The following is a 14,149-nucleotide window of genomic DNA, read 5'->3' on the forward strand; positions in this document are numbered from 1 at the left end:
AATAATTGATTTCTGTTGACTTATACAGGGACCATAGCGAATAAAGCAATTACATATTAGGTTTTTTTTAATGTGTATTCATAAAAATAAAGACAGAATAAAAACAAAAAAATAAAAAAAAGTAGTGAGAGGGTTAAATTTATCAATTATACAAATAAAAAAAATAATTACACTCAGAGTATTTATTAGCAATTGGTATTCCTTTATTCATTTATAAACTTGTACTTCATTTACAAATTAAAAATTGGTTTCCATAACAGTATCTCATAAAGCAGTCAATATTTTTTCCTTTAGTTGTGTAGATATTGGAAAGCCCCCCCCCCGCTTTCTTTCAAAAATGTCTATTTTTCAGTTAAAAAGAAAAAAATTCCAAAATAAATTGTAATTTAATGTTTCAGCATGCACTTCAATGGTATTTACAGAGTAGGTTGACAAAGAATATCCATATTTTGATGACCTTGTCTGTAACAGACTTGTTGTAACTTTTCAGATGTTAGTTCCAGGCTTTTATTATCTTCTGTGCTTTGTTCATACACTGTAGAGCCATTTATACTTATTTGAAGAGAGGAAAGTTGGGGATGGGGACAGAAAAGTATACTTTTTGGGAAGTCTACTGAGTTCTGTGTTTGACAAAGCAGATGTGGAAGTTACAGAAATGTCACTAGACAGAAGGTTCAACAAAATTTATGACCAGGTTTTCATTGGCATTTTGGCAAGATTAATAGCACGTGTCTCATCTCCATTGTTTCCTGTCTACAAGTATTGTTCAAATGTATCAAATTGATGTTAACTATCATCACTATCTGCAATTACTATTTGTTAGGTCAGAGCCAGACAGTTCAAATTATATTTAAAAACCATATGCAACTCTACCCTCCTTGTGGTGAATGGTCCTGATCCATAGTTAAAGGCAACAGAAACAGGTTTAAACCTACCTGATGTCACATCCCTCTGACTTAAAAGCTTTAATCCAGGGGCTTTTAGAAACAAACACTATAGTTAGTCATGGGAAGTGCTTTGCATTTGTCTACAAGCTTTTCCGTTTCTTTCTTGTATTGCAAGGTCGAGACCAAGCTGGTAAAAATACTGTGGGACTTAACCGTGATTCATATAAAAGGGATCTGTAATCTGAGTAAGTTTTTGAAAAAAATCATGTCCATGGCACAGGTCTTTATAGATCATCAGTTGACTGAAAGGCATTTTTCTCCTTGTTGAATTTTGTACAGTATTGTCAATAATTGATTTTCTCAGTTACAATATCAGCAAAACACTGAGTTTAATAGACTTTTTAAAAAGCTATATAGCAATAATTAATGTATATATGTGCTGCCAATTATCTTCAAAAATTAAAATGAAAATACACTTTTTAACCCGGTTCTTGAATTTTTTTAGAATCTGCAGAGATCTTGCATTAAACAAATAGCCAAAGTAATTGCACAACGTAGATGAAAAGGTGTTAGAGTGATGCTCTTAGACTGCAAATGATGCCAGATGTCTCTGACATCCAAATATATCTTAGCCTCAGTGCTTTAAACAATGGATGATTATAGTCATCAAATAACATTTATAAGTAAGACATTATTTAAATACAACAGTATCCAACATTGCTGCTAAACACTGGACAATGTTGCAAGTCATCAGCACATCCACATGTTCTTCTAAATGGCGTTTAGGATCCTAAAATATAATGTTAAAAGATTGTTTATAATTTATTGAAATAACACATTTACAAATGGTGGTTTCCATTTAATGCAGTACTGATACAGTTAAGAAGCAATTAAAGTTCAGAGTTCTATTATACAAGCATTGCTGAAATTATGAGCTGTTAGATTGGCCAGGGCTGCATATTGTTTATATCTGCCTGAGTACTGTCCCAATATTGATATAAAATTGGAATTTTGAACACTTGGATTTACATTTCTTTCTATATATTAGTTATTTATTAAATTTGTTATACTGTCAACTATAGTATTTTCTTGGTCATTTAATATTATCAGATATAAATACTGTAGAGTCATTGATGCTCTCTAAATTTGGTTATTTATTTCAGATGTTTTATTGCCCAATTTAAGAAATGGTGGTGCTATGTGCAAAGTTTTAAAAGGTATTAGTCAGCAAACTAATTATTTTATACTGTGCAAATACTTTAATACTATTTATTTATTTAGCGTATGGCAAATGCTAATGTCTAGCTTTAACAACTTTAATACTGCCCAGCTTAAAGAACTCTTGATGATTTACATTCCAGAGTTTGGTTTCATATTGAAATTTTTTTATCACATCTTAATCACTACTATGCTGACAGTTTACTGGAGCCATGAGCTTGTCTAAAATAGACTTTCAAAACACTCAGGTCATTTTACAAATGATTTTTTTTGAAAACCAAGCTATCTTGGAAACCTAGGCCAAATATGATGTACTTTTATATATATGATTATATATGATTTAAATATGATTTACTTTTATATAGCCATACAGATGTAACAATGATGTATATACATCTCACATGCTGTATAATAAATTTAACTACACACACACACACACACACACACACACACACACACACACACACACACACACATATATATATATATATATATATATATATATATATATATATATCACATTTGTAAATTACTAGTCAATTTAAATAATAACTCCATCATAACATTCTTTATTTATCAAGTTCATTACTGAAATCAATGGGAGCTTTGCCATTTGCTTCCAATGGAACTGGGATTTCATCCCATGTTATTTTAAGATATACTCACTCAAAACAAAAGCACTTTCCAATTAAATAAATGAAAACAAACCATAAAATACACTTAAGGTGGGGGGAACCTAACCTTTCTATGTTAACATAGAAAACCTGAAGTACCACTATTGTGTTATTTTCAGAAGTGTTTAATGTTTAATTTATGCATAGTTTGCCACTGGAATGAAAAAAAAGTATGTCCATGTCTAGAATGGTTAACGTGGTTTCATTAAGGAGTAGATTAGCTTGGAATATGGATTCCTCAACGGATCCAAATCTCTCCTCATGCTTTCCTGAATCCCTTCCATCAGGCATGTGATGAAAAAATAACTTTACAATCCTCATATTTATGACCCTGGCAGCAAAGGAAAGCTAAATTAAGATAATAAGCACAGTCTTGGTATCACTTGGTGTCTGCTTCACTTAACCAGATTTCTGATCCCAATTGTGGTTGCTAAATAAGGACTGCCTGGATATATCAGTGGCAGATGTCAAATGTCCACTGTTGATATACTTTTAAGTCACCAACTTTAAGTAATTATAGTGGAAATAAATGGCTGTTATAGAAATTAAGAACAAAAAAAATCACCCATGTATGATTAAATAAACACACAAGTAATTTTTTTCATGCCAGTGTAATTCCTCACCTGCTTGCCAACATTTTTTATTGCCAGCTGTTCAGGTGTCATTTTATCCTCTTCTTCCACAGCCTGTAAAACAAATGTAGAAAAGGTTAGTATTTAGTATCTTATTATTTCAAAAGCTTTTCAAAATATAAACTTTGTCTTTTTCCATTGAAGCTGAAGCTTTAATGTTATTTTAAGGGACACACACATACAAAAACTCCTCACTGTGGTGGTTCAACAAAGGAACTAACTAGTACATCAGGACAGAAGTCAACGCCTTCCTCAAAATTATTTGAATGGTTTTTAGAAGCACTCAGTACGGTGTGGTTAATATTAATTTGGTCAGAGCAACATACCTTCTCAATATAATGAAAAGAGAACAGAACCAGAAACAACATGGATTATACAAATGTCACTGATTCTAACACAAGTTCCTCTAACAACATAAGCAAGAAGTCTTTTCACTACTCTTGATCTGCACATCTTTTCACAAAACTCAGTATTTCATTGCTGTTGACTGCAGCAATGACTTGGGTTTTTAAAAAATTAAAAGGCAAGGTCTGTCCATTTCCAAAATGTTAAAATAAGTTGTGCTAATTTCTTGAAATGATTAATGACATTTTTAATTTTTTCAAGGTTGTGTTTTTTCCCCTCCATATTACATTGGAATCAATTTTTGAATTGATGCTTCCAGAAGCTCATCTGACAAATCATATGGTCAAATAATTGTCCGGCAGAGGCCCAATATGGTACCTTGTTATAGTTCTTTGCTAGTTCCAGCATTTCCTTTACCACGGTTTCATTGAGCTTACAGTGTTCGCTGTAGTCCTGAAGGGTTAAACCTTCCATCCAACTTTTCTTATGTAAATTCAGTAACATCTACCCAAAAGAAAAAAAGAAGAAAAACAATAGAGAGCAAATAGTAAAATAACTGTATTTGTGGCTTATGCAGGAAAATAATTTATACATTTTGAACATGAAAGTGGTATTAGGAGGACGTATGAGAAATCACAAATATCTACTGGGTTAGACCTAAGTTCTTTGTTAATTTATTTATTATTAAATTTATATGTTGCCTGTCGGTATCCAGAAAAACTCTGGTTAAAGGTTTAATGTTTCTTAATTTTTAATCATTTTGTATTATCTCGTTATTATGCTATAAATCACTCACAGTAAGACGGGTGGTATATAAATTTAATAAATAAGTATAAATAAATAATACAAACATGTCTTAAGATGAGTTCTAATCCAGAACCGGGGGGGGGGGGGGGGGAAGGGTCAGATGACTGGGATATTTAATAATGTTATTTTCCTTTCTAACTCCCAGCAAGACCACTGACTCTTTTTTTAAAAGCGATTCCTCCCTCCATTCTTTAACGTAGAGGGGCAGGAGAAAACATGGCACAACAACAGGTAATCTACAAGACTGCTGAATCCTTCATTTCAAGGGGTACAACATTCCAGTGCCAGACCAGAAGCATTTTGTCTATAGGAGGCAGAATATGGAGTTAAAACTAGCTCAGTTATGTTTTATCATAATAAATATAAAGAGATACAAAAGTTTCTAACATAGGAGAGTTTAAATTTAGAAAACTGGTGTCAAGCCCGAATTACCTAGGCTACCTCAGATAACTTTTTATGTCTCCTAGATTAGATCACCATAGACTTAACTATCCATTCCCTATGAGTCCATCTGAGAAGATAAAAATTGTTTGCTATGTAAGGTCACTGTGAAATTTGAACCCACACTCATAGGGGGATTTATGAAGACATGATTGAGTGCTAAAACATGTTTGGGTTCATGTGGTTTTAGGCCTTTTGCCAGACTATCAGCTTCCAATAAATAATTGGTGTTAAAACTGCAGAAGTCCTATTCTCAGCCATGAGTATGAAATCATGAATACAGACAAGGAAGATATAGGAAACATGGATGCCAGGACACTGGGCAAAGCCTGCATACCTTGATGAAAATAATCTTCATTTCTTAAACCCTTTTAAAATCACACTTGACAATTACTGTTATCACCTTTATAAAAGTGTATGCAGTGAAATGCACCAAAGTAATGTTTCCATAGCTTAATTTTAAAGCTCAACCTCGAGAATACAGAGAAAAAAAGATGATGTACTGTACATACCAAGATGCAAAAAAACCCAGCTCAAATATCACTTTTTCCATGTCTTGAAAGTACAGGTATATCACATAGAGCATCTAAGCTCACAAAGCTGTTCCCTACATCAACAAAATTGCCCTCCTGTGTTTACTACAGCAGTGAGAATTTGAAGCAGCGAAGACCTTAGCACTTGATTCTTGCAAGCCCAACTGAGCTCCTGGTGAGAAGACTGCTTTTCGGTTTGAATCTGTCACCTTCAAGAACACTACTGAACACTTATGATTGAACAATGACCTTAGTTAATGTCTACATTCTCCTATAAAGATAATTAGTGTGGAAAGGTATCTGAACAGTTACAGTGCCTCTAAAATCAACTTTAATCATGAACAGATGGAATCTATTGTGGGCATAAAAACTAAAATGTCTGCATTGGGAAGAATTAGTAAACTTGGAAAAAAAGGATACAGAGAGCTATGTTTTTAGTTAAACTACTGGAATTATAGATACAAAAGTATACATATATACTTTTTTGTGGAATATTTGTAGGGGGAAAAATTATACCTGTGGCTGATCTAACAAGATGTTCACCGAATTTACCTCAGAAAATGAAAGAAAAATTGTAATTTTATTTTTTTTAAAGAATAATAGTGGTAGTCTGATGTTACACAAGAAGCTCCTTGAGCAAAGCTGCCAGTGCTCAGTCAAGCAAATGTTCGAGATGGCTGGTAAACTTATTTAATATGCTTTGCAAAATAAATCTTCAATCAATTGCTGCCATTTGTATGTTTGTTGGTTGTAAATATTCAAGAATAGCTGAATTATTTTTGGATGGATTATATGGATAAGCTGGCTTGTGTAATCAGGTTTGAACTATGTAAGAAAAGAGTGTATATGCTTTTAAAAATAAATAAAGGCAAGAAAATTAACAGATTCATTGTAATAGCACTACAAAAACAGAAAATAGCTTTCAGAAACATGTAGCTTTAAAAATAGAATAGCCATATTTTTATCATAATTTAAACAAAGATGTTCATAAATTGTCTAAGTCAGACTGATTTTTGCCAACCACATATTTACTAGCACATTGACTACTTATGCATGCAGATGCCTTCTGGAAGAAATGTTGCTTTCGACCACAGAGTTCACATTGAGATTTTATTTGGAGTGACAATGGATCAGCTATATGACATTAGGCAGAAGTGGAGACCCCAAATTATTGTGGTTAATAAATTTCAACAGCATTTTCTTACTAGCTGGAGAGGAATAATAAAAAATGGGTAGTGTTAATCCTTAAAATAGGCTTAATATAATTTGGAAAAAAACCCTATAAAAACAAAGGAAAATATCTTGAGGTAATTAACCTCCCCAACCATACCCCAATATATGTTGGTAATACTGCCCCATCCGCTGTAGCTCTTGGTCAGAAAAATTCCCCTGCTGTGATAAAGAATCGAAGTGACAAATATATTTTTTGTTGTTAGTAACTGGAAATATTCTAGGAAAACAGAGCTTGCCTTCTGTTCTAATTCATTCTTCCTGTAGTTGATAGTAATGGAATAGTAATGTCTGTTCAACCCATGGATTAAAGCCTAGAAAGAGAATGTTTAAAAAGAATTACTAAAATGCACCTGATCATTTCTGCCAAACAAAACAGAACAGTTATCTTAAAATACTGCATTCAGGCTGTGTGTTATTTGAACTCCCCCCCCCCTCAAAATATGCAGCTACTTAAATATATCTAGATGTTCTGGTGTTGTAAACTGAATGAAACATATTTTAAAGGCAGGGAAATAAATATACAATAGGGCAGAGATACTTTTAAAATAGTAGCTTGGCATACAGTATAATTAATCATTGTCCTAATTAATGGGTTTAACTTAAACAGATTTAAGTTGTTTTGTAGTGTGAATCTATAGTAGGGATGGCATATAAATGGTGTGGAACACATAAATATACCACAGATTATAACTGCGGAGCATTTATAATGCAAAAGTTTTTTAAATGATTATAGGCAAACCAGCAGGAATCTGTATTTCTGTTAAAATTCAATTCTGATTTGATTCTCTAGTTCAAACAAAAGTTAAATCAATGCCCAGAACTATTTCTGATTAGGATCCAAAAAAGCCACAGATGTACAAAGCAGAATTAAATCCTCAACTGAATACTGCTGCTAAGCTTTTCTTCTGTTGCCAGTGTTTCCACTGAAGAGCAGCCTACCTCTTCAGTAGTGGAAGCAGCTGTATTACATTTTATGAGGAGATATTACCAAACATTATGCAGATCCCTTTTTGGTAGTTCTTTTCCTAACAAATGGGATGTAGTAAGTTGAATAATTTTAGAGGAAATGTTTAAATATACTGTACAGTAAGTCAGGGTACAGCCGAAAAAAGCAAAAAGCAATCTTATAAGCTAACTATACTTGTATATAACAGCCGAACTGAAAGTAAGATACCGGTACTTCTTAACTTTCCAAAAGCAAACAATAAAAAATAGAAAAATTAGGAAGCAGTAAAATACCGTGGGGTTTGCATAAGAGGTCATTACATACTGCCTTGAAAGGCCCAGTAATATATTCTCTAGAAACATACAAGCACAGGCTTGCCTGCACCCAATCAAAAACATTAGAGGGTTCTTCCATACTCATTAGGCTTTGTAGTTTGTACCAATTCTAATCGGGAGTAATTTCATTCATTCCTATTAAATATAAATTCTTTGGTATTGAAAAAGTTGTTCTATTTTATTAGGGAAATCGGTAGATAATTATTCATGAAGCCCATATAGTTTTTGAAATAGGAGCATAAACTATTGACAGATATATGATTGTCAAGATAAGAACAAAAATTGCAAGTCAACAGTAGTATTTGCTGTTTTCAACTACAAGTACTGTGTTTGCAGCATGTGTTGCTATTAGAAGTCCTGTAATTAATCTTCAGAGAAATAATTAGACTTCTGGTGGCAACTAAGCGGGATTTTTAAAATTCATTTTAAAAGAAAAATAATATTTTTGGCAATATTACCTTTAGAGTAGGAAAATGATAATGACAAAGCAATAAGCATTCACGGGGGAATACTTGTTTAAGAAACAAAATACTTTCTGCATGGAAGTCTGTTTACATCCATCACTTACTATGGATAAGTAGATCTCACATTCAATGTTATTTATAAGGTTAATTTAATATCTTGGTCTGAAACTTACAAAACAAACAGCAAGCTGCATAATTACATCCTCTTTCCTTCTAGCAAGTTCCCAGAACAAATTCCCTTACTCTCAGCTCATCCAGAAGATTTAAATGCATCCATACAAAACTTCACTGCAACTAAGACAACACTGTGTTCTCTAACATTATTTAAGTCATCTTAAAACCTGGACCAGTGGGGAATATGAGAGGCATTGCTTGCAATTAAGAGAACTACTGTAATTCTTAACAGTAAACAAAAATATAAATTCATCTGCAGGTGATGATGGAATGGGAACATGCTTGATGACTGCTTCATATTTCTAAAATGTAGTTTAAAAATTAACATCTTTATAAAGGAAAGATGGAGTCAATTAATAACAATATGAAATTTTATTTCCTGAGAGATTTCATCCTTTCTGACCTGCAGTCTTGAGGTTCCAACTTATTTATTTAGGAAATAGTAAACAATTACGTATTTATTACAAAATCATTATTATACTTGGTTGTGCAGTTCAGCAGATGTTTAGATCACCTACATGGCATTTTTATCCACCTATCAAATCCTTCCAAAGCATCTGGGGTTGTTATTATTTTTATTAGGAAATAAGTTTAAGAACAGTAATTTGCAATCCTTTGCATATTTCATGGAAGTAACTCCATTAAAAGACATAAACTATACTTAAGGATTTCATTCTGAAATTATTTTCTGGATTCTGCCCAATACTATGAGTGGGCTTTTGGATTTATTGCCATACATTCGAAGTTACTGATAGATATCATCTATGGTCTATAGGCTCATGAAGGAAAGTACAGAAGTCCCCTGCCTGTTCTCAGGGACACTATAAACAAAGCCTCCTGAGGAAAAACAAGCAACATCTTCTGAAATGAAAACATATTTGTGGCATATATGTACTGTAGTCAGTATCTGTTTTCCAAAAAATAATCTAAACTGGCCTGGTGATCACTGTATCCATAAAGAAAATTAAGGCGAAGAGTAACAGAACCCATAAACGTCAACAAGGCACTGCCTTCCCTATCATATAATAGTCACAAACATGCATATATGATTTGCAAATGATTTGAACAGTTTAGCGAAAAAAATCTGCAGACAATTTCTAAAACAATATAGCACATTTTATCAGGATAGGTAAAGGTAAAGAGTAGTACATATTACTAACATCTTCATGCCATCTGAAATTATTAAAAATTCAAGAAGTAAGCACTAGATCTAAATCTTTATCAAAGTAAATTTTGTATTTGTCTGTATATTCATAGGCATACACATTTTAAGCTACATTCAAAGTAAGTACATTAATATTAAATACCTGGATAGATGGCTTGTTTAAGTGACCCAGATTTGAAGTTGTTTGTCTTGGTTCATGTCCTAAGACCATCATATTAGCATTGATTAATCTGAAGGCATCGATAACAACCTGTAAAAACAAGACAGAAAAGTCAATTCTCTGAAGAAAATGCAAGTGATTGCACCAAGGAACAGCAGAGACATCACAATCAAGTCACATCTGTTTTTGGTCTTTTTCCAGAAAATTATTTAATTATAATATTAATAAAAAAGAACCGCCTGCTGGCTCTGCCATCAGCAGCACACCAACTCAGTTTAGTATTGCAAGAGGACACCAATTACTACATTTTTCAAGGTGATGAGAGAAAATAAATTAAGTTTTATGCTCTCTTACCCGCTTTTGATAGTTATGTTTACATACATACATATATACACACAATGTAACTTTAAAAACATCTTCTCTACTCAAATTGAATAATAGGGAGACTAACTCTGAAACTGAGCACAAGCTAAGGGACTCTGTGTAAAGCCCAGTCGTGTCACATCAATTATACCAACGGAACACTTGAAATGACAACAAAATTATAGCCAGCAAGGAACTTGCCCCATGTATTCCCTCCTAGTCAGATGCTTTTTATTTCCTGCAAGTAAGAAAGAGGCTACACACTGTCGGATGGATTATGATGACCTTGTCAGTGTCATGGCCAAGAGTAAAAGAGAGCAAAAAAACAAGGCAAACAAAAATAAGGTCACAATGATAATACTACAGCTGGTAACTTTCAAAACTTTATGATTTCTTCTTAATTCTATAAAATGCCATAAATGGTTCCCTGGTTCTAAGAAAGATAGAATGTGGAGCAATACAGATTAAAGATTGGAAAGGAGATTTTCAAACTATGTTCTGTGGTACTCTAAATCTTAATGGGTTCTGTGAGAGACTAAGGATGGGGGGGGGTGTTTCACTCAAATGGGTCAATTTTATGTCACTAAAACTTTGCCTTTGATTGGAAGTGGCAAGATTTTTTTTCTTAAGATAACAGTTCTGTAGCCTGAAAAGGTTTGAAAACCTCTGAACTAGAGTATTACTCGTATAGAGTTGAGCCATTTCTCAATTTATCTGAGCTCAACATTCTAAGTACATACACATGTCTGTGTTGTTTAGGATGAGCTGTACATTTAACAGCCTGCAGTCTGCTTCTCACAGGTGCCTTTTGGAAAGGTGTTCTCTCCGCTGTACACAATGTCCTACACAATGATATACAGTATAAGGAAGTGAATGAACGTGGCTGTAAATTTCAACTGGAGAAACGTAAAAGTGGTTTTCAATAAATATGCATGCACTTGTATATGATGAATTGTCCAAGAACAGCAATCATTTCCCTATGTGTATGATGTTTTTGTATAGAAGCAGCATTTGACTCCAAATGCTGCTTCTATACAAAACAGTGGCATGAAGAGAGACGACGATCGTATCGTTACCCAAAGGAAAGCATAAGGAAGAAGTTGGAGGCTCAATAGCATCCAATGAGATATCTAAGACTAAAATAAATGAAGGTTTTAAAAAAAAACAAATTTGTGACCATCAACATAAAATAATTATGAAACTACATAATTGTTTAGCCCTTATTTCAGTTTATTCTGATGGGCAGGCAGCAGATAGGAACTTAAGCTGTCTTCTGTATCTCTTTTGCAGAAGAAGTACCAGATAAATGCATAAATGTTAGTCAAAAATGATGTGAGATAATTTATAGTCATTATGCTTTTTCACAAGGGCAAGACAGCTACAACCAATATATTAATGCTCTAAAGATATGAAATATGCATCATCTACACAATTTACTGCTCAATAAACAAGAGAGTTGAATGGGAATCCTGCACTCAAAAGTTGCTTTAAGCACTGAATAAATGAAATAAACTGAAATCTCAGTTTGTTGTCATAATGATCTTGCTTTTAAATTAGAGTTCATCTGGTCTTCATATTTTACTTCACACAATGTTCAATCTGTACATTTTAATATGGTTACCAATGATGAAAACAATATATAACATCTGAGTTGCACATTGCACTAAGCCATGCTGTAGCTTATTTGTTTTAACTTAGCATGTTATGTGAATCTGATGATTGTTTGCAAGCTACAGACATACTATTTATTCAACAAGCAATGATTAAAACAGTCTTTCACCCCACTAGTGTCAGGGGTTCCAAATTTTGAACACATTATATCAGTTAGCCCATTTGAGGTACCTTGGTTCGAAAACTGTTCCCCTATGATTTACTGTTTGCTCAATTAAAGGTTACAGATAATAGGTTTTAGTGGTATAGAGATGCTAAAGCCCCAAGATGAAGCACTGGCATTTCCATTATAGGACTAGGAATGCATTTACATAAAACTCTAAAGACATAAGAAGCTTATGTTCTCACACAAATTTCATCAATATGGCTCCCACTAAAATATGGAATTTCAGCAACAGACTCCGCTCCCTCGTGGGGTGGAACAAATTATTTTTTAAAAAAATTCCTATTTTTTTCTAACTTGTTCTAGAATTAAGAAAACCTCAGGAACAGGTATATAGATTTTATAATTTATTCATCCTACTCTTCTTGCTCACAAATCCTACAGTACCACCCTTACTCCTTACTCCTAGGTCTATATTAAACAGAGTGTTTCTGTTTTCAAGCAACTTTGGCCTTTAATAACATTATACAATAGCATTAACTTGTGCAGAGAGAACCTAGGGGGCGAGGGGAGTGAGCATAAATTTATGTGGTTTTTTTTCAGATCACCCAATCATAATTTTAAGGATCTTGCCCCTTCCTTAAGAAATTTGCTTAGACTCTGATTCTGAAATGTGTGAATGGATAGAACTTGATTCTCCTTAGCAGTAGTTCCTAAAGGTAGAAATTGTCTTTATGCGGTAACCCAATGCTCTGCATATTGCTGCCTCATGACCACTTTTGGATACCAGTTGCAATCCATGTGCCATTTCAAGAAATATGTTTATGGTTATTGTCACAAACAAAACTACTGACCAAATAATGAGGGGATTAGATTTATAGTACAAAAATACTGACATTGTAATCCTTCTGATTTCCTGTCAGCTTCCTCACTGACTTTGCTTATTGGAACCTGGCAGAGTGTGTCAGAAGTCATGATCACTATCAGCAATGCTGTAATGACCACAAGTTTGCAAATACAACTGGTCTGAAGATTCTTAATATTTCAATGCTATGACAGTAATGGGTCCCAGATTTTATATGCATTTTTTTAGTTAGTACATTTGAGGTACCTTGATTTAAAACTTTTTGCGTTATGATGCACTGTTTGGCTAACTGAAAATTTCAAAACAGACAGGAGAGTTTAGTAGTATATGGATTGAGTCTTATAAATCTCCCAAACTCATGAAGCAGCATTTCAGCCATATGTTCTAATTTTTGAACACCTGTAAATGCCCAACCACATAGGAGTATAAATTAAAAGTAAGCAAAAACAGAACTAAATATCCTACACTGTAGTCCTCTAGAGATTTACTCGATAAGAAATGACACAAATAAAGAATTTACTCAGAGGGGAAGATACAATTACTTGGCACTGTATCAGAATCACAAGGTGCTTTGTATTTTAGAGTACTACTAACACTTACGTTCCTAGAATGGATTAGAACTGACTGCTCCACTAGAAAACATGGAACCTATCCAAGACAGCAGTGTTTTATAAGAGAATTGTTTCTACTCAGATTTGAGCTCCATATGCACTTTTCACGATGAGCTATTTGAATGGATGCTAAAAAGTGGCCATACATCAGTTTTGCAAGTGTGCTGGGATTACAGTGGCCCATTTTTACAAGGTCATTTTTAATAATCTTTCTGAGAAATGCCTTCAGCCATCTAGTGTTCTGCAGTGGAATTTCAAGGAGAAAATTGTTTTGGAACAGACTAGATACATTCGAGTTTTAAAAATTTTATTGTGTAGAATATGGGCTAACAATTCTAAATACCAATGTAACTGCATTTGTTTATTTCATTGTATTTTTGATCAGTAGTTGTATATGTTTGGGTGGAAGATGCTGTGCTTATGGGCTTGCACTACAAAATGTTACTGTGCTTAATTCCGTACTGTATTCTTATTATTTTTTTTAATAAACTACTGGACAAAAGTATGACTTGAGTGACATTT

At 33.5% G+C, this 14,149-nt stretch overlaps 1 protein-coding gene across 2 annotated transcripts in view; it reads right to left on the reverse strand.

Annotated features, from left to right (window-relative positions):
• Nucleotides 1–206: 206 nt before the first annotated feature.
• Nucleotides 207–14,149, reverse strand: part of PSMD14 (proteasome 26S subunit, non-ATPase 14) — a 63,793-nt gene continuing 49,850 nt past the window's right edge. For both annotated transcript variants that reach the window (XM_070956977.1, XM_070956976.1), the window contains exons 9-13: nt 9,997–10,104; nt 7,007–7,081; nt 4,135–4,260; nt 3,403–3,465; nt 207–1,677 (exon numbers count right to left, since the gene is read on the reverse strand). In XM_070956977.1, coding sequence (XP_070813078.1) covers nt 1,579–1,677; nt 3,403–3,465; nt 4,135–4,260; nt 7,007–7,081; nt 9,997–10,104 — 471 coding nt within the window. In that variant the 3' untranslated portion in view covers nt 207–1,578. The remainder of the gene's footprint in view (nt 1,678–3,402; nt 3,466–4,134; nt 4,261–7,006; nt 7,082–9,996; nt 10,105–14,149) is intronic.

This window comes from Pituophis catenifer, unplaced genomic scaffold (genome assembly GCF_029215685.1).
Source record: "Pituophis catenifer annectens isolate HBS135680 unplaced genomic scaffold, rPitCat1.0.hap2 SCAF_1, whole genome shotgun sequence".
NCBI classification, from domain to species: Eukaryota; Metazoa; Chordata; class Lepidosauria; order Squamata; family Colubridae; genus Pituophis; species Pituophis catenifer.